The sequence below is a fragment of the Lotus japonicus genome, chromosome 6 (assembly GCF_012489685.1).
Source record: "Lotus japonicus ecotype B-129 chromosome 6, LjGifu_v1.2".
NCBI lineage: Eukaryota > Viridiplantae > Streptophyta > Magnoliopsida > Fabales > Fabaceae > Lotus > Lotus japonicus.
The window spans coordinates 54695157-54716879 of record NC_080046.1 but is presented as its reverse complement, the minus strand read 5'-3'; the positions used below and the strand labels follow the sequence as shown (position 1 = coordinate 54716879).

General features: G+C 35.8%; 3 protein-coding genes across 5 annotated transcripts; 1 reads left to right on the top strand and 2 right to left on the bottom strand.

The window, feature by feature from the left end:
- Positions 1–4715: 4715 nt before the first annotated feature.
- On the bottom strand, positions 4716–14875 carry LOC130722275 (pentatricopeptide repeat-containing protein At5g57250, mitochondrial). Of its 3 annotated transcripts, XM_057572962.1 has the most exons (5): positions 10780–14875; positions 10274–10432; positions 10114–10194; positions 6097–6419; positions 4716–5589 (listed from the first exon to the last, which is right to left on the bottom strand). In XM_057572962.1, exon 1 carries the CDS (start codon positions 14075–14077, stop codon positions 10874–10876), a length of 3204 nt encoding a protein of 1067 aa, XP_057428945.1. In that variant the 5' UTR covers positions 14078–14875; the 3' UTR covers positions 4716–5589; positions 6097–6419; positions 10114–10194; positions 10274–10432; positions 10780–10873. The 3 variants fall into 3 exon arrangements, with proteins under 3 accessions (XP_057428945.1, XP_057428943.1, XP_057428944.1); XM_057572960.1 differs by having other exon boundaries at positions 4716–6419; XM_057572961.1 differs by having other exon boundaries at positions 4716–6387.
- LOC130725589 (aspartic proteinase CDR1-like) lies at positions 4949–6325 on the top strand. The gene has a single exon (XM_057576806.1). It carries the CDS (start codon positions 4949–4951, stop codon positions 6323–6325), a length of 1377 nt encoding a protein of 458 aa, XP_057432789.1.
- A 2215-nt stretch (positions 14876–17090) lies between the features above and the next one.
- On the bottom strand, positions 17091–18187 carry LOC130725696 (glycine-rich protein 2-like). The gene has a single exon (XM_057576901.1). It carries the CDS (start codon positions 18185–18187, stop codon positions 17384–17386), a length of 804 nt encoding a protein of 267 aa, XP_057432884.1. The 3' UTR covers positions 17091–17383.
- Between the last annotated feature and the right edge of the window lie 3536 nt (positions 18188–21723).

The window sequence follows — 21723 nt, the reverse complement described above, 5'->3', positions numbered from 1 at the left end:
CTCAAAACCTATCACGTGAAAATCTACTATTCTTACTACCCAAGATAGTATCACCCTATGAAAACTAATTTGCTAATGAGTGGGTTTTCTTCTGAACTGGACTCATCACACCGACCCCAATCTAATGCTAGTCCATAAAAATTTAACATGAATCGATCCATACTTGAAGCGTACAAAGCAAAACTTTGAAGGATAAAATGATGTATAAAACAAGCATATATGTCGAATAAAGGCCTAAAAAGATATTCAAGTATGCGTAAAAATTACAATTTTTTTTTTGAAAAGATAAGGATTTATTGGATACAAACTTGAGAAGAAAAACAACTCAAGAGTACAGACACACAAGAGTACAGTTACTTGGCAAGATAATCTGCCGCTAAATTAGTTTCTCTATAAATATGGACAAACTCAATGCAATAGAAAATTCCTTTTAGTCTGTCAATTGAATTTGGATTGATAAGAAGAGACCAAGGCCTATTGATTTTGCAGTTTGCCCAACAGACTACGATAGAGGAATCACTTTTAATAATAATAGTTGAGAATCCAAAATCTTTGCAGCAGGTTAGGGCTAGGAGAATAGGTTTAACCTCTGCTTGGTGAACCCAAAGTTCACCCGTGGCCATAGAGAAGACCCCTAGAATATCACTATCCGAATTTCTCAACTCACCTCCAATCCCGTTGCCCCCCGGAGCTCCCTAGCAGACTCGTCCACGTTGAATTTAGAACATTTGGAGGAGACCACACCGAATTTCTAGTAGTGCTCCCCCATTTAGTTTGATTTCCACAAAATTCAGGGTGAAATCAATGGAAGAATATGGACATTCGACGTTATTAGTAACTAGTATTGAACCAGTGTTATGCTGGATGCAAAATGAAGGGCACGACTGTATATATTTAAAGATAAATTAATATGTGTATATGTTCTAATTCCCTTTTTTTCTAATTTGTTATGCTTTGAATCTATATACCAAAACTATTTTAATCTTTCTAGATGTATACGAAAACATAAAATTCAAAATTTTTGACTTTTTTTTATAGACAAATGTTAGTTGTTAGAAATATTAGTAAATTAATCTTCCTCCGGGTTCGAACCTGAGTCAGTTCAACCCTTCACCCCACCAGACCCTTGTGTCCCTAACTCTTACCGCTTGAGCTAGTTAATTATTCTAATGTTATTAGTAATCATTAAATGCAATATTAATACATTAATTATTTTATGAAAAAAGTTACAATTAACTTTTAAAGTAGTTATTTTAATGTCATTAATAACCATTAAATACAATATTAATGCATTAATTATTTTTGAAAACATTAAATTATTTATGTCAACAAATATATCAATGATTGCACTCTTAAACAATGTGCATAAGCTTAAACAACAAAAGATCAGGAACGGAAAGAGTATTATCTACCTACTAATTATAGTATGAAAAAAAAAGTTTATGAAGAAATACATAGAATGAAATAGTAACATTTGTCGGAGCTGCCACTTTTTAGTTTCGAAATAGTACATAGTATAGGATGTGTTCATCTGAGTGGAAGAGGCTATAATTACTGCCAGTGAAAATCGCACAATATTAATTAATATTTGACATGGTGGCAGATTTGGTAACATTTCAACTCAAGATTAATTTCTATGCACTAACAGTGTAAAAAGTTTTACACAGTCATTTAATTACATCATTCCATTTTTTATTTTAAATATTATTAAATTTAAAAGTTAATTATGAGCTAATAAAATGGAGTTATGTGATTGAATGTGTGAAAAGTTTTAAGTAGAATAAAAGGGATTAAGCGACTGAATTATAAAAATTTAAATATTAAAGGACTAAATTTGCTGAAAAAAGGTCTAGAGAGACCAAAATCACAGGTCGACTATATTTGAGGAATAAAAAATTAAACTTAACCTACAATTCTTTTTTGGTACAAACTTAACCTACAATTAATTATAATATAATTTCTAACCTTCTAAAAATATTTAATATTATAAATACTCATTTAAAACTAATTAATACTATCATTAATAGTATAAAACTGAATCCAGCTAATGCCCAACCATTGACGGATCTATAAATATCACACTAAGGAATCCAAATTCAAATCAAAAGAAAATTGGCCAAGGATTTTCTAGCTATCTAATGGCTATGCATCTCTCAAGCTTTTTTCGTTTTCTTGTCCTCCTAATAAGCATAGTGCATTTCATGGTGGTAGGAGATGCATGTTCTCATTTAGTTCCAGGTTTATGCTCTGTGAGTGAAGATTGCAATCAGCGCTGTAAATCCCTGCACCATAGGGATGCATTAATAGGGGTTTGTTCTAACAAAATATGCACCTGTTATTATAAATGTCAACCTTCACCAGTAAAAAGGACATGCCATGCTGCGGACATTGGAGGACTTTGCGAGTCGAGAGATGCTTGCATGGCAAAGTGTCGTGTTTTCCCTCAGGGTGGTGGGGTTTGTATATGGAATCTTGATGTGAATGTGTGCCTTTGTGGGTATCCGTGCTGATGTATTTATGTTTCAGATGTTTTTAAATGAATTGTACTGTTAGAAGTGATCTTTAATTTTTAAATGAATTGTACTCTTAAAAGAAAAATATTTGATTGCATTATCAGTGTACGTAATTAAATTTTGTTTATACACACTTTCAATTGATTTCAGTCACATTAAAAAAAATGTAAACGATCCTCCTATATGACATAATATATGATTGAGTGTCCTTGTTTCATAGAGTGTCAAGTGTATTGTACAATGACGAGGCAGTAAAAATTAAACTATCTGTGAAATGTTATACACCCTTTGATCATTATTATAAGCAAAACCAACATTTTAGATTTATTGAATAAATAATGTATCTAGCTAGTCTTTATTATGGACTAGATATATATCATTTATTGAATGAAATTAAAAACTTGATTTTTGTTTATAATAGTGATCAAATGGTGTAATTTTTTTTCGGTGATAACTAAAGTATCTCTGTTGCTGATAGGTGTGAGACTTTTCTCTCATCCGATATCAGTGAATTTTTTTTATAGACAATGGTATATATATAAATATTATTGAAATGAAATTAAAGAGGTACTTAAATCCCAATATAAAAGTCACATGAGAAAAGCAAAAAATAGCAATTAAAAGACCCGCCCCACAACTGCAGAAACCCACCCACTCTTTGATGGAGAGACCTTGGAAATTTTGCCTTATTAAAACTTTACAAAGAAAACACCCCCTTGGAAAAAAACCTTGTAAAGGGAAAAGAGGTAGAAATATGACCAATGAGTTTTTTTTCATTCACAAGATTTAAAAAAACTGATTATTTTCATTCGTAAGAGTTGAGAATTGAATCCCAACCACTTGTTTAAGGGATGAAGTGAGGCGTAAATCCACTAAATTCTATTAATTGTTACCTAAAGATGACAAGAAGGAAAAAAATTATAAAAGAATATGCAAAGGATTATTTTATATCTTTGGCTAAGCTCAAAAAGACCTCTTTAAAATAAATATTCTCTCCATGTATATATTAAATTAGAGGACTCAATTTTTAATCTGAAGTCGCATTGCCATTTTTCTCATAAGCCACGTGTACTTCATATTTAAATATAAATTAATTTTAGTTATTTTCTTAAATAGATATTCAATTAATTAAAATTAGTAATATTAATTATTTCTTAATGGATATTTAATTAATAAGGCTTAAATTTATCATTAGTTAATATTAAATAAATTAACATATTTATAAATGATGATTAAGAATATCTCTTTAATTAAAAAAATTAGTCCAGTTTAACTTTTTTATCTAACAAATTGAAGTTCTACCATGTATTACCCGAAAAACTTTCTAACTGCATATAAATTAATTTGGGATAATGGATGAGTTAGGAATATCAATTACGGAATTGATTTTGTAAGAAAAAAACGCTTAAATGAGTTTATAAAGGGGCAATAAATATTTTCGATTAAAAGGGCAATAAATACTTGCGTTTTGTCAATGGGTGGAGTTTTTTTTTTTTTTGAAAAGGGTGGAGTGTTTTGTTAATTTTATTTCGTTGTTATTTCTCTTTAAGAGTTACTTTTATTCCTGAAGCTGAGTTAAAGAAATTTACTGTTAGGAAAAGACGCAAAATAATTTTGTAATTACTCCCACTTACATATAACTTTTTAAGAGCTACTTTCAAAAAAAAACTTTGTATAAGCGTTTTTTTTCTCCTAAACATAAGTCGTTTTATATAAATCTCAAGGATTAATTTAAAAAATAAACAAATAAAAAATCATAGATGTATCATGTAATGTAATGCTCGTGCATTAAAAAAAAGGATTACCATAGTTGAATGTTTTTCAAATAAAAGTAATGAATTTGATAGAGAAATTTTGAGTTTGTAATTGTAAGCAAACTAAGGAGATTGAGAAAGAAACTGATATTCTACATGGGGAAAAACACTAACACATGAGAAATATAGGACAAGTAAAAAGAGAGAGAAATTTTGACACACTTTATCAATTGAATGAAGTGTTTATATTCATTGCAGCAGGCATTTTAGCTTGATTCTAAATTTTCAAGAAGCAGAGTCACGCTCTTGTTTGAGGATCCAATTGCGCTCTTTGTGTGAGAGCTTTCAAGACAAACAAAGGGAGAGAAAAGAAAAGAAAAAAAGAATCATTAGCTGATATGTTCAAAATAAACATCAAATCATAACACATGTTATTCCTCTAGATTGATTTTTAGCAGAGAATGTAAAGATGGTTGTACTAAACAAGACCTTGTTTTCATGACCTTGTTACCTTTTGAAAGCACTTACATTTTACATTTCATTAATCATCTACCATGTCAATTATAAGAGTGAATTGTTACTCTTTCACTATACATTACTTTCATGTGTTGGAAACTGTATCTACAATACAACCTCCCTAAACTCAAATAGGGAATAACATTTCAATAAAACACAAGATCAATGGCATTTGAATATGAACTTATGCATATTCTTCTGTTGTTAGCCTTCTCAACATGCTGTTTCTCATCAATTCATACAAGTACAACCACCGCATCTTTAGGTACCTCAAAATCTAAGCCTCATAGATTGGTCTCCAAACTTATTCACCATCGCTCTGTTCTGCATCCACACTACAATCCAAAAGAAACTGCGAAAGACCGAATGAAACTTGATATCCAACACTCAGTTGCGCGTTTAGCCTACTTGCGAGCAAGGATTGATAATGGTTCATTGATCTCTAATGACTACAGGGCAAGCCTTTCTCCCTCTCTAACTAGTAGAACCATACTGGCAAATCTCTCAATAGGCCAACCCCCCACCCCACAACTAGTTATCATGGACACTGGCAGTGCCCGCTTCTGGGTCATGTGCACCCCTTGCTTAAATTGTGTCCACCATTCACTCCCAATTTTCGATCCTTCTAAGTCTTCCACCTATTTCGCACCATGCAGAACACCCTGTGGCTTCAGTGGCTGCAAATGCGACCTCTCGGATCGGTTCACATTCAATGTCAATTATGCAGACGGATCCTCCTCATCAGGAACACTCGGCCGCGACATGCTGGTCTTCGAGACAGCTGATGAAGGTACGGTTCTGGTCCCCTACATAGAATTCGGGTGTGGCCACCAAATCAGGTACAATAAAGATCCAGGGTATAATGGAATATTAGGACTCAATAGTGGACCTGTGTCTCTGGTGTCACAAATTGGCAGAAGATTCTCTTACTGCATAGGCAGCTTAACTGACAAAAACTACAATTACAATCAATTGATATTAGGTGAAGGGGCAGATCTAGAAGGTTATTCTACGCCTTTGCAAGAGCATCGTGGCTTTTACTATATAACCATGGAAGGCATTAGTGTAGGAGAAAAGAGGCTTGACTTAGCTCCAACAACTTTTGAGATGAAAGAGGATGGCACAGGTGGAGTTATCATTGACACAGGGACTACAATGACCTACCTAGTTGATGATGCTTATAAATTGTTATACAGAGAAGTTAGAAACATCCTTCGGCAGTCGCTTAAAGAAACTACATTTGAAAATATTCCATGGCAAATTTGCTACTTGGGGGATGTGAGCAGGGACCTGGTGAGGTTTCCAGTGGTTACCTTCCATTTTGATGAAGGAGCAGATTTGGCTTTGGACCCTGGAAGCCTTTTCGAACAGGTGACGGATAATGCATTTTGCATGGTTGTAGGTCCAATCAGTGAGTTTGGCCTGGGGAGTATTCCTTCAATTATTGGGTTGTCAGCTCAGCAGAGTTACAATGTGGGATATGACCTTGAGAATGGCTTTCTTTACTTCCAAAGAATTGATTGTGAACTTCTTAGTGGTTGATGATCATGAGCCTATCCACAACTGGTTTTCCCAAATGTGTTGACCAAATTCCTTTATGAGCCCTAATATTAGAGCAAGTCCACAATCAAAATTTCTACACAAACAGTTAAAACGATAGTTGTTAATTAGCAATACATATTCTACAAACAAATAATTAAAATCTCGTAGACCAAAAAAGTAATAATTAAATTCTCAATATATCATAATACAAATTAGGCTTTGATAGAACCCAGAAAATGTAGAAGTATTATTGATGAAGAACCCTAATCCCAAATTGGGAATTAGGGGAAAGATACAAGGAAGGATACCAAACCCCTTCCCTAACCCAAGAGAGAACCACTTCTCTCTCAAGAACCCAATTCCCAAATGAATAACAAGATACCCCTAACTCTCTAATGTCTGTTATTTATAGGCTACATGCCTCAATAACATTCTAACTAACTCACTAAGTATAACTAACTAACTAACTAATATGTGAGTACCTATCAATACTCCCCCCCTGAAAATTCACCTTGTCCTCAAGGTGAAGGACTGAATCCAATTGAATGCCAATGCTGAAAATGCACTACTATGCCACCAGGGTCCCATAGCAGAAAGCAAAGAGTCCAAAACATGTATGACTTGGGGAAAATCTTCACTGTCCTGCTGAAACTAATGTGGCCTAAGTACCATTGCTGAAAAAACAAGTAGCAGAAGTTCCAATTGATGCAAAGAGGTTGAAATAGTACTGTAGTAGCATCTTCAAAAGCAAACCTCGACATGAAAGAATTTGCAGGTACTGTCCCAAAACTAGCCAATAAAGGCTCAAGAAGTCCCATACTTGAACCAGCACTACAAATCAACCCTCTACTATCATGTGACTCAGGTTGTGAAAATGTCCAACTATCACAAATACGTTGATACCTCCAATTCTGTTGTTGCCTCCCAACCAAAACATTGACCTCAGCACTTTGAGAATTCAAACTTGGAAACCCAGCAACTAATTCAGCAAAAACATTTAGTTGGCATGACCAAGAACTTGAGTGACCCTGTGTTAGAAATGGTGGAACAAAATAATTTCCACCCGGATCCCACTTCTCCTGTTCATTGCTCAGAACTGTAAATAACTTCATAGTTTCAGCAAAAGCTTGTAGATTACCTGAATTGTTTCCCCACAGCTGCTGTAAAATTCTTTGAGACTTTGTAGCATGAAATCTGGCTCCCTGTTGTCCCTTGTAAATGGGTAAATTGGATTTTAACCCAAAAGCTGAAACGTTGGCCCAATATTCATCAAGGCCCAATTCCTTCCAACTGAGATTTGGGCTTGGCCCATTTGGATTGCAAGTCCAAACCTTGATCTCTGCCCTCTCCGTCCTTGCGCTGTGCCCGCGAGTGCCCATCCCCTCACAGCTTGACAGATCCAGCGGCGCCAAGTTACGGCCGCCAGCACGCCACAACTCCGGCGGTTTCGCCGGTGGTGGAAGTGGCCGCGCCACCCTCCAACAAATCCAAAGTGGACACAACTCTGCCCCTTCCAGTTTTGCAATATCCAGCGCACTACAAGGTGGATTCGGTGGTTTCGCCGGCGGACGAATCGCCTTCTCCGGCGTCGAGAGATTCAAGACTAATGTCTTGGCCTCCAGAAAAGCTCGCTCTTCCTTCAATATCGCTGGTTCAACCTCTGTTTCAAGATCGAATCTCTGAATTGCCACCGCCGCGGCATGTTCTGTCTCTGCCGCATCACAATTGGGTTTGTGTGGTGCTGCAATCTTCGATGGCCTCTGAAGCACCTTTGTTGCCGCTCTCTCTGCCTCCGACGCAGCCTCTGATTTCTGTGGCGCTTCAACCTTTGATTCCCCCTGAATCGCCCTCACCGCCATGGTTTCAAGATTCTCCGGCGACGCCTCTGCTTCAAAGGTTCGGTTCTTCTCTGCCATTGATGCAGATCCTGATTTCTTCTGCCACTCCTCCTCTGTTACTCGATTGTCCTCCACTAGTTCAAGATTGAGTTGCTTCATCTCAGAAATGAAAACCCCCTCTGTTTCAGACACTTGCTCATCCAACGTAGCGTCTCTCTCTTCTTCCGCCGTCATCTCCGTTTCACCCTCTGTTCCAAGATTGGCTTTCTGAATCCAAGAGGTTGAGTCTTCTCCTGCTTCACAAGCTTGCCCAGCCACCGCTGGGGTCTCACTTCCCTTCAACAACGCCGCTGCCGCTGTTCGCTCCACCTCGATTGCCGCCTCTGATTCTTGCCTTTCTTGTTCCATCTTCTGCCTCTTCTCTTCAAGTTCCCTCCACTGATTCTTCATTGACTCTAGTTCCCTTCTGCTCTCAGCAAACTCCTTCTGCAATTCCTTTACAAGAGCAAATATCTCCCTCCTTTCCTCACGTGAAAATGAATCCATGAATCCTCTAGCCATGGATGCTGTTGCGGTTGAATCTTCTTGGCCAGGGCACCTGAATCGGTGCTCTGATACCAATGATAGAACCCAGAAAATGTAGAAGTATTATTGATGAAGAACCCTAATCCCAAATTGGGAATTAGGGGAAAGATACAAGGAAGGATACCAAACCCCTTCCCTAACCCAAGAGAGAACCACTTCTCTCTCAAGAACCCAATTCCCAAATGAATAACAAGATACCCCTAACTCTCTAATGTCTGTTATTTATAGGCTACATGCCTCAATAACATTCTAACTAACTCACTAAGTATAACTAACTAACTAACTAATATGTGAGTACCTATCAGGCTTGAAGAATCAAGAGAAGAGCTTGCAATGGAGATTGGAGAATCAAGGGAGCTAGCCGTCTTCTACTTGAGGAACTAGTTCATACTTCATATATAGTTTCAAATAAAGATGTTTCATGTTTGTTCATTTAGACTTTTACAAAAAATATTCCTCCTTCGTTTATGGATATAAGTTCTATTTTAGCTGACAGTCTGATACATATCTGCACGTGTGGAAGTAATAACCAATATAAATCATGTATGAGTGAAAACAGAAAACCAATAGAATATGAGACAAATTACACCATCTACCTACTGTTAATAAAATCTTGACGAAAAATGATTCCTGAACCACTGAATAGTAGAAACACCCCTTTTTCCTGCGGATTTGGCCAAATAATACACTGAACTAACCACCTAAATACACATGACTAACCATAAAGCACATAACCGTGTAAAGTTGAAATTCCTAAATTAGGGATTTGGCCAAATAATACACTGAACTAACCACCTAAATACACATGACTAACCATAAAGCACAGAACCGTGTAAAGTTGAAATTCCTAAATTAGGGATTTGGCCAAATAATACACTGAACTAACCACCTAAATACACATGACTAACCATAAAGCACAGAACCGTGTAAAATTGAAATTCCTAAATTAGGGATTTGGCCAAATAATACACTGAACTAACCACCTAAATACACATGACTAACCATAAAGCACAGAACACGGTTCTGTGCTTTATGGTTAGTCATGTGTATTTAGGTGGTTAGTTCAGTGTATTATTTGGTCAAATCCGCAGGAAAAAGGGGTGTTTAGGGGTGTTTTACTGTGTAGTGGTTCATGAATCATTACTGAATCTTGACATAGTTTGGAAAACCAGAAAAAGTTAAAATAAAATAAAATCATTATAGTTTGTTGTGAGGGAGAAAACACAAATATTTAAAAGAATGAATGAAAAATGAAAAATTCAAAAATATCTTCAGGATGTGCTTTGCCAGAATCATTATTATAGCTGAAGCCCTTGGTTAACCAAAAAACCAAATTAAATGAGAGAAAGGTGTATGCATATTTACCATTTCTATATTTAACAGTTCATTTAATGGCTCAGTCCAGAGTCCAATAGATACCTTGATCCTTCACTGGTGAAAGTGAAACTGCAGACAAAAGATCACTATAGTTTAGCAATGACAGCCAGTTGTTACATATTGGAAACAAAATGCAAACTTTTATCACCTAAATTATAGTTGCCTTTTCATAGTGGATACAGCATTTGATATGATTCTGTTCTTGATGATGTAAATTTCTATCAACAAATTGAACCCTCCACCATGGAAGTCTTGATTCTCTTCAGTCGTCAAAAATAGCATTCAACTTCTAAGAGATGATTTGCATCTGTAACTCAAAACCAACAAAATATCAGGAATTAAATGGAAATATAAAATGTAAAGACAAATAAAATACCTAAAAGTCTTGATGTTTTTTTTCCCAATAGCCTGAATGATATTATGCTGTCTCATGGTTGAAATAAAATTTAATGATGAGTTAAAAGTCACAAGTCATCGTTATATAACAAATAATAGTGACATTAATCCTTCATGTGATATTTAAAATATCCATACCAATTTGACCAGTTTCATTACACAAAATTTAAGTACCTAAGGGATGGTAAATGATTAATTGATTATAGACACACACACAACACCCTTTTTCGAAACTCAATTATAAGGAAAAATACATACCTGCAAGTTTCATCCATGTGATCTGTTTGCTGGCACTACAGGGAGAAAAGTTCCCCGTGCTACAAGAATTACTTTACATTTATATCATGAATGTTCAGTTCGTATACTCTGCCAGCTCAGAAAGTGTTTCTTTTGCCAATTGATTAGCTTCCTGCAGCTCCCCTTTGTCACAAAGTGCAGCAATTCTAGAATAATAGAAGTCAAAGCTGTGCACCTGGGATCTTGTCAAATAACTACCATTATTTGTCACAAGATTCTTTACATTCCTGGCATCACAAGATCCAAAATCCAAACCACTGCTGCAAGACAAAGGAATAGAGCTTGAAGAATTTGAATCAACATCCTTCCCTTCATAAATCTCGTGCAGTTTATGGAATAATTGATTATAAGTAGACAACCTTCGAGCAGGATAAAGAAGACATGCAATTTCATTGAGAACAGTAACAGCTTTTTGAATTCTTCCTTGCTCACACAGAGAGGCAAGGATTTCACCAATTGACTCAGTATCAACCTCACTGTAGACTCTGTTAATTACCTCTGCAACATTCTTGGACTGGAGCATTTCTCTCAAGACACCCCTTGCTTCTTCCATCCTTCCCTTGGTACATAGACCTCTCATCAAATACAAGAACCCCAAAAAATCAGGTGATATATCCTTACTCTTGAACATATAAAAGAATTCAAGGGCTCCTTCCATGTCGCCCAATTGGCAATAACAATTTATTACAGCACCAACAGTCATACTGTTAGGCTCTATATATTTTGTCTCCATATCATTTAGAAGCTCAAATGCCTTCTCTAATTGACCAAACTTAGATAAACCATCAAGTAATGAGTTGTAAACTTGAACTTTTGGTTGAAAGCCCTTGAGGACCATTTTCCTGAAAACAAGCTCTGCATCTAGCAAAAATCCATCCCTACAAAGGGAATAAATTAATGTAGCATAACTTATTTCAGAGGGTACCAAATTAAGTTTCTCTAATGAATCAAATAGCCGAAATGCTTCAATAAGACGACCTTCATGGCACAATCCATTTATTATTGAATTATATATGACTATGTTCAAATGCATCCCCTTCTTTTCAATAAAGGCACAAAGATCCAATGCTTTATGGAGATATCCTCCCTTGCATAAGCCATCAATCACGATGCCATAATCAACATAGGTGACTGGTAAATTATCTCCAGCCTCCATGACAAGCTTATATGCATCTAAAGATCTACCCTTCTTTACCAGAATCTTGAGAATGGAGACAGGAAAAGTGACTGCTGAAAAGTTCATTTTTCCAACAAATCGAAGAGCACAATGGACATCTTTCAGACAGAGGTAGCATGCAAGTATCTTTTGAACCTTTGGTTCAACTATACCATATTCCTTCAGGAAGCTATTCAAGACGGGCACGATTTGCTCCTTATTCCCATCACTAAGATGCCTTTTCAAAAGTGAATAATAAGACTTGCATGTGACAGATAAGCCTTTCTTTTTCATCATCATCCACAACCTATTTGCATCCTCAAGTAATCCCATTTTACATATTAAAAAAATGGAATTATTACATACTGCATTATACATGTCTGAGTCTGACCCCAGACCTTCCATTCTGTAAACTAAGTCTAAAACCTCTTTTACACTGTTCTCTTTGAAAATTGTTTTCATCAACATCCTATATGTAACTATATCCAACATGAGACCCTTATGATTGAGTTCAAATAATGCCTCAGTGGCCATTTCTACCATACCCTTTTTGCAAAGTCCATAAATAATACTATTGTAGCATGCATGTGAAGAGATTGATGTATTTCTGAAGTCATCGAATACCTCTAGCGCCTCATCAATCCTGCCAGCCTTGCAATACCCATCAATCATTGTGCAGTAAGTAACAGAACTTGGAACAAGATTCATTTCTGGCATTCCTTTGTAAAGTGCATGAACATCTTCGAAAGCCCCCATCATAAATAGAGCTTTGATGAGTACATTACACATCACAACATCCATAGTGATTCCAGCTTCTTCTAGCCGCCTCTTTGTTTGCAAAATCCCAGGAATGTTCTCTTCTTCAGTATACCCGTGCAACAAGGTGCTGTATGTAATCACATCCGCAGCTACATTTTTTGAAAACTCATCCGCCTCGGATGTCCTCCCATACTTAGACAAACCATTTATAATAGCATTATATGTTACAACACTGGGACTAATCCCTCTCTTCTCCATTTCATCAAACAAACGAAACACATTATCAAAATCTCCTATCCTGCAAAACCCATCAATCAAAATGACAAACACAAATTCATCCAGGTCAACTCCCAAGTCTTTCATGCTCTTGAAAACAGCATACGCTTCCTCTACTCTACCCTTCTTACAATATGCAGACATTATTGCAGAATATGTGACCTTATTGGGCTTATGTCCTCCTTTTATCATCTTGGCCAAGAAGGTAAATGACTTCTCCACATCACCTAACTTGGAAAACCCATCTATGAGTATGGTATAACTAACAACATCATGGCCTATACCCTTATCCACCATTTCATTGATCTTCCTCAAAACCTCCACCAAAACCTTCTCTTCAATATACCCACAAACCCAAACACTATACAAAACAACATCCAAAGCTAACCCATCCTCCTCCATCCCACGAACCAAACCACAAACCTCATCAACCCTCCCCAGCTTACAAAGAGCACCCACGAGGGCAGTGCAAGTCACCACACCGGGACGCCACGCGCCGGAGCGTGTGGCATTCTGGAAGAACCCCAACGCCAGTTCAGGCTTTCCAACCCTGCAAAACCCGGAAATCACAGAACTACAGACAAAATCGTTAAAAGGGTACTCGATTCTATGCTCAGCCATCAACTCCAACACCTCAATAGCCTTACCCACATGACCCATATAGCTCAATTTGTGAATGAGGCAGCAGAAAACCGAGGAAGAGAGGGAAACGCCGCCACGGTCACGCAAGCAGCGCCGTAAAACAGAGAGTGCCCTGTCTGGATCTCCACGCGTGATGCAGAGACCCCGAATGAGGTGGTCCCAGGCGCGTGTGAAGGGGAACTGCGATCGGAAGTGGGTGGTGGTGGTGGTCATGAATTGCTCCGCTTCTTCGAACCTGTGAGATTTGAGGAGTGCCCATGTGAGAATGGAGTGGGTTCGGTGATTGGTGGGGAGATTGTTGAAGCTGAAGAGGTGGATGATGAGGTCGAATTTGCGAAGGTGGAAGAGGAAGAGGAAGAAGCTGTTGATGGATTTGGCAGTGGGAGTGAAACCTCGTTTCAGTGATGTTTGGATTGAGAACAACATAACAAATGTTTCCAGAATCAAATGTTTCTGCTACATGCTGCTCCTCATTCAGCTACATAGTACTTTTGTAGCATCATTTGTGTACTCTCTTTTTTCTTATAAGGCTGGTTGAGGTTAATTAAAAATTGTGATATGGAGCCAAGGGTTTTGGAGTAGGCTCTCTTCTTGGAGATTTCCTTTTAGGGTCTTAGAGATAGTATTGTTTAGGTGAATGAAGGTTGTTTTGAAGACGGCGACGACTTGGTAGAGGAGGGCTTGATTTAGTTGTATGCGATGCTTTAGCGGTGGTGGAGAGAAGCTTAGAGGACTTGGGGATTTATGTTTGGGTTTTGAGGGTAGACAGTTGTTTCTGTTTGGTTCAGCCTCTGGTACCGCGAGACCGTCTGATCTTAAGGGGTGCTTGATTATCTCATCCCTCTCCCGATGAGACTAGCTATTTGCTAGGAGAAAGGTCATATAGTGTAAATGATTATTTGGGATTAAAACTGAGTTCTTTGAGGTCTCGTGGACTTCCTAAGAAACGAAAGAGATGACGAACTTCATTATTTGTCGTGGTTTCCTCTGATGGTGGTGAGCCTTTGTCTTTCTTGGAGGGGGAATGGTTTGTATGTCGTTGCTATTTCTATAGAGGGGCTAGAGCATGCGCCCTTAGATGCGGGTTTTGTTGGCGGGTATTTTACTAGAGCTAAAAAGATGTGGCTTCTTAGGAAAGTTTTGGGTATCTAGTACCCCGAGAGTGACTTTCAAGCAATTCACATGCTAAAGAAAGAATTTAGAATGATAGATGTGAATCCCCTCCATGCATAAGTAAGTGATCCATGCTTTGACCAAACTCCCGTCTAGAAGGCAAAATTGATTCTCAAATGGTGTGAACCAAATATATCAAATCAAATGACGACTCCCTAAACGTGCGGCTGGAAGGAGGAAACCCAAAACAAAACACACCATAAAACATGTCAAACAATCAATTATCTTTAAAACTAAGTGGTTAAACCGTTGAATGAGAGTGTGAGAGTCACATGAATGATTTTATATTATTATATTCTTTTTTAACGTTTTTTTTTTCAGCAAAAGATATATATTATTGGATAGGCAAATTTCATGAGAACAACTCTCTCACAAATATGACAAATCAACAAAACTCAATAAATAAATAAAAACAACCCAAAAGACCACACCTAGTGAATGTGCTTCATTAAAACCTTCATAGGAAAAACTCATTGGAATAAAAACCCAATGAAGGAAAAAAAGTACAACATTTCCTAAAAGTGCCTTTGAAACCATCTAAGCAAAAATCAATACAATAAAACATAAAAACTTAAACCTAAGCAAATAAGTCAACGACATCATAAGCAACAACCTGAAACATTTGTGTTTTCCTTCCCCTCTTAATGACTTTCTTAGGCCGACCTCTTTTTCTCCCAACAAAAAAAAATCTGAGCCCTTAGAGGGCTCCTTCTCCACAAAAGAAAAATGGGAAAGAGGCTCAAACCTTGAGAAAATAAGGGGAATCACCGAAACCCCGACATAAAGCAAACCAAATGATACGCAAAATAATCAGGATTTTTAGCCAAACCACAAGAGAACCTTAATTACTCATATATGATCCTTAGCACCACAAACCCCATCTTCAAATGAATGACATCCCGCCTCCATTAACAAAGAGAAGACTTTCAACTTTGTTGCATCCATCCTCCCCTTCTACTTATGGCATAGCAAGGTAACCCTTCTTCATATGTCACAATAAGGTAACCAAGCATGTTATCTGTTTCTGGTTTTTTTTCCCACTAAACCTGGTTGATTTTGCAAGAAAATAAAAACACTCAATGAAATAAAAATGCAAAAATATTTGCGATTTGTCAAATACAACTAGAGTTTGTACCCAAAAAAATACTACTAGTTTCGGGTTAAATTTGTTTCATTTTATTCTCTTTAATACTTTCTTTACTTGAAACTCTCTTTAATACATTTTAATTGTGAGGAAAAGATACAAGTAAATTACTACAACACAATATATGTGCATTGCACTTTTTTCTTACAACCAAAATCACAAATTCCATGACAGTAAAAATAGGTATAAGCAGATTCTAAATACATAAAGCAATAATATAAGTATTACACAAAATTTAACCATTTCACGACCCAAAAAGAAGATCTCCCACCCCACGCTCCTATCTCCCTTATAGATAACTTAGATAACTTAAAACCCTAAAAGAGACATCACGACTAGAGAGATCTAGCGTGAAAACCCACTGAAATAGTACCATAAAACATAAAAACTTCAAATTAAGATTTAAAATAAAAATACAATTGACAAATCAAAATCTTCAATGAGCACAATATATAATATATGCGCATTGCACGAAAACAAATTTGACAACCAGAATCACAAGTTCCATCATAGCAAAACTAGGTATAAGCAGATTCTGCATACATAGAGCAATAATATAAGGATTTCACAAAATCCAACCATTTCATGACCCAAAAAGAAAATCCTTCACCCACACTCCTATCTAACTTATAGATAATATAAAACCCGAAAGTAGTCATCACAACTAGAGAGATTCAGCGTGAAAACCAACAGAAATAGTACCTTACATAAAAAATTCAAATTAGGATTCATAATAAAAATACAATCGACAAATAAGAAGCTTTAATGAGCACAATATATAATATATGTGCATTACAGGAAAAAAATTGACAACGAAAATCACAAGTTCATAAAAGCAAAAATAGTTATGAGCAAATTCTCTATACACAAAACAATAATGTAAGGATTTCAAAAAATCCAACTATTTAACGACCCAATAAGAAAAACCCTGGCCTCACACTCCTATCCTGCATATAGACAACATAAAACCCTTAAAGACCCATCACAACTAGAGAGATCCAATGTGAAAACTCATCGAAATAGTACCTTGAAACATAAAAAACTAAAATTAAGATTCAAAATAAAAATACAACCGACAACTCAAAAGCTTCAACCTGCACAATAATATTTATGCATTGCACGAGAAAAAAATTCACAAAAGAAATCCCAAGTTCCATGATAGCAAAAATAGGTAAGAGCAGATTCTGCATACAAAAACCAATAATGTAAGGATTTCACAAAATCCAACCATTTAACGACCCAAAACGAGAATCCCTCACCCCACACTGCTGTCTCGCTTATATATAACATAAAACCCAAAAAGAGTCATCACGACTAGAGAGATCCAGCGTGAAAACCCACCAAAATAGTACCTTAAGACATTAAAACTCCAAATTTATATTCAAAATAAAAATACAACCGACAAAGCAAAAGCTTCAACGGGCATTAGAAGGGCAGTCTCTCGCGAAATGCCCAGAATTACCACAAGTGTAGCAGCTTCCACCGTCGCCTCTGTACCTGCCTCCACCGCTGCCGCAATTGCGAGCCAAGTGACCACAGTTGTAACACACGCCACCACCTCCCCTTCCATCGTATCCAACGCCTCCACCATACTCGTTGCCTCCACCGTAACCACCGCCTCCTCTTCCACCGCCACCGTATCCACCGCCATACCTGCCGCCTCCACCATAACCACCGCCTCCTCTTCCACGGCCACCGTATCCACCGCCATACCTGCCGCCTCCACCATAACCACCGCCTCCTCTTCCACCGCCACCGTATCCACCATAACCACCGCCACCGTAGCCACCGCCATACCCGCTGCCTCCTCTTCCACCGCCACCGTATCCACCGCCATACCTGCCGCCGCCTCCACCATAACCACTGCCTCCTCTTCCACCGCCACCGTATCCATCGCCATACCCGCTGTCGCCTCCACCATAACCACTGCCTCCTCTTCCACCACCACCATATCCACCGCCTCCTCGACCAATGTTGCGGGTACACTTAACTAGTGCCCGATTGGGACCAGTCACATCAATGGCCTTAGCGCGACCATCAGGATTGAAATTGACGATAAACTCAACGAGTTCTCCTTCACCGAGGCTCCGAAACCCTTCGGATTTGATCTCGGACTGGTGAACGAAGATATCATCGCCTCCATCATCAGGGATGATGAACCCGAAACCCTTTTGATCATTGAACGACTTCACCTTACCACTCACCCTTAAGTCGCTCATCTTCTCAATTTTCTCTCTCACACACACACACAAACCAAAACACTAGTTTCAAAAGATGTCGCGTTGCACGGATTTTTTGTTTTATTTTATAGCAATATTTAATTTTTTTATTTTTTAATACTAAAATAATTTTAGTAAATAAAACTATAAAAAAAATTGATATAAAAATTATAATAAATTAGCATTGTAATTATTATGAAGGTCAAGTCAATTAAACTATTCACTATTATTATTATAAGTATTATTATTATCATTACTTGGCTCAAGTAGTGCTTAATAGTTAAAATTTAAATAACTATTATTATGAGAAATTGAAAATTTTACAATTAGTTACTATGAATAGTAATTTCTGTTTATTTATATTTTAATAATATGAGAATTTGATTTTTTTTACACAATTAATTATTATTATAAAATATGATCGATAAAAAATTAATATTGTTAATAATGTAAAGGTCAAGTCAATTTTAATTATTTTTTTTTAGGGAAAAATTCCACAAGTTGTGATCTTTTTTTTGAAACAAAGTTGTGATTAGTAATTAAAAATGAAATAATATTAATTTTTAGTTTTAAATTTTATAAATTGAGTAATTTTCCATTTAGTAATTAATATAATAAATAATATAGAAGGTTATTAATAACCTATAATTAATAATATTATTAATGTGAAGACCAAGTAATTTATTTTTATTTTTATTTATTATTCTTCTTAAAATCATTTTAATTTTATTTATTTTTTAATTAAAAAATAATATTTAAATTTTAAAACATTTATTTTTAATTTTCAGAAATTAAGAATATTAGAAATTAGTAATTAATATAATGAACAATAAAAAAGGCTATTAATAACTCATTATTATTTTTATTTATGTATGTATCAAGTCAAATTTATTAACTACTTTTTTGAAATATTACTTGTATTCTTAATTAACTTTAATAATTAATAATATATTTTTATATATTAAAAATAGTAAACCATTTTATTTTATAATTTTTTTTAAAATACGTCCACTTGTGATTAGTAATAAAAATAAAAATAATTTTAATTACGATTTAAATATATAATAAATTGTAATGTTTAATGCAATTAGTAGTGAATACAAAATGTTATTAATAACTAATTATTATTGTTATTAATGTGTAAAGGTCAAGCCAATTTGAATTATTTTTATTTAATTTTTTTCCTCAAGTTGCAATTTATAATTAAATTTTAAAATTCTTAGAAGTGATTTTTTATTTTAAATATGAGAGATTGAAAAAAATTATATTTAGTAATTATGATAATGAATAATATAAAAATTTATTAAAAATTAATTAATATTGTTATTAATGTGAAGGTCAAGTCAATTTTTCTTATACTATCTTTCAAAAAAAAATTCTTATACTAGTTAATATTCTTACTAACTAAGTAACAATAAAATTTCAACTCTTTTTCTGTTGTGAGTAATCATTTTGTTAGTTTTACATAACATTTTGTAAAACCAAGTTGTCATGAAGAATATGACACTACCAACACGAGTGACTGAAACTTTAAAGATCATTTAGAAAAGTATTGTTTTTCATTTTAATCTCATCACAGTCATGTTTTATTGCATTTTTACCCGTTCTTGTAAAAACTTGCAAGTTAGGTAAAAAAGAAACCTGCTAAAATATGCATGTCCAAGGGGTTGTTAAATATTAGAGGATTTACAGCTACTACGTTGTGGCGAGTGTAACTTCGGGGTTTGTCAAAACTGCTGTTAAATAACTTTCGGGTGTTGGAAACCCCCACTAATCAACACTTTTTTTGTAGTGAATATTATGTTCATTCTTTTCACTGATCACTCTTTTTAGCTTCAGGCCGGGCAGCAGCCAAATGAAGATGATGGGCAAGGGTATCTTAGAAAGGGTCTTATATGTTCTTGACAATGTTCTCATCATGATTCTTTTGTCAGCTCAATTTGTGAATGTTTTACCTAATACCCTTGGTTCATATATACTAGCATGTATCATGTATGGCATAATCGTTTAGGCCATTTGTCTTGTATATGTCTCAAGTTTCTCATTTATAAATGTCATTTCTCAATTCAGAGCTCCATTTTTTTTCTCATTCTTGTGATGTGTACATGTCCGTTGTCTAAACAAATGCGATTGCCTTTTTCTATTTTCAATAATATGTCTAACATTTTTTTATCTTATCCTTTGTGACATTTTAAAGGTCATTTCATCAATCAACGGTAAAAGATTTTCCTTACCTTGGTTGATGATCACTCACGGTTTACCTGGAAATATCTCATGCATGATGCATAGTTAGTATCAAGCACCTGTGTTCATTCAAAAGTTTTTAATTTGCTCCAATTGAGACTAAATTTCATAAGAAAATCAAGCAATTTTGGCCTGGAGCTCGATCATAATGCCAAGGAACTTGCTCAGTGGAAGGCAGCGACATAAAGGAAGCATCAACACTTATTGAATGTGGCTCGATCCCGTTATTCCCAGTCTCACTTCCCCTTATCCTTTTGGGGGTGAACAAGAAAGTTGTTCTTATAATCAACATCTTACAGCCAGATTAAGAATGCGATCTCCCTATATATCAATTTTTTTATCAAGCAGAACTTGAATATATGTCTTTGAAGGTGTTTGGTTGTTTAGCTTTTGCATCCACTCTTCCTTCTAAGAGACACAGATTCTCAGCAAGAGCTACTCCTTCAATATTTGTTGGTTATCCAAATGGCTACAATGGATACAATTATACAAACCATACAACAGGACCAGTTCTAGAGATGTATTTTTTCCATAAAAACTCTTTCCCTTTTCACTCAGTTTAATAAGAACTTAATGATCCTTTCCCAAATATTGTCTTTCCTATGCTTGCTATTGAACCTTTTTGTACTTCCCAATCAATTTTCAATTCTCCACCACAAAGGATATCATCAAGGCCAAATGGAAGACCTTCTTAGATTGCAATACTTTTCTTGATTTAATGCTTGCCCAATCAGCCAAAGGATTTATATATCTCAAAGAAAGTACATTATGATTATGACTCTTCTTAAGGTAAGGACACTGAATTTGTCAACAACAAATTAAGCAAAAATGATTGTGATGTACATGTCAGCACCTAGGACATCTCATCTTCAAGCTGCTCATTATATACTGCATTATCTTATGGGTTCAGTTGGCCAAGAATTAAGGATTCTATCTAATTAGTCTCTTAACATCAAGGCCTATTCTGATGCTGACTGAGGCAGCTTCATTTTAAAAGTTTTATCCATGCGGTTTTTTTCCATCCACATGATCTCAACACGATATCTTGCTTAAAGAAATTTGTTAGAACAGCAACACGAATACAGATGAGAGTAGAGAGAAACACACAAAAGAGTTCGGTCAAATTGCCTACCTCTGCGACTATAGAGCAACTATAGTTCCGTTTATTGATTCACTTCTGAATACAATCACTCAGCAATTGCAATTTCTCTCAATTGCACTAGTGCATCTTGTGTTTTAGGGTTACATTGTTATTCTATTTATATATAGTGGATTCTATTGAGGCTTAAAGG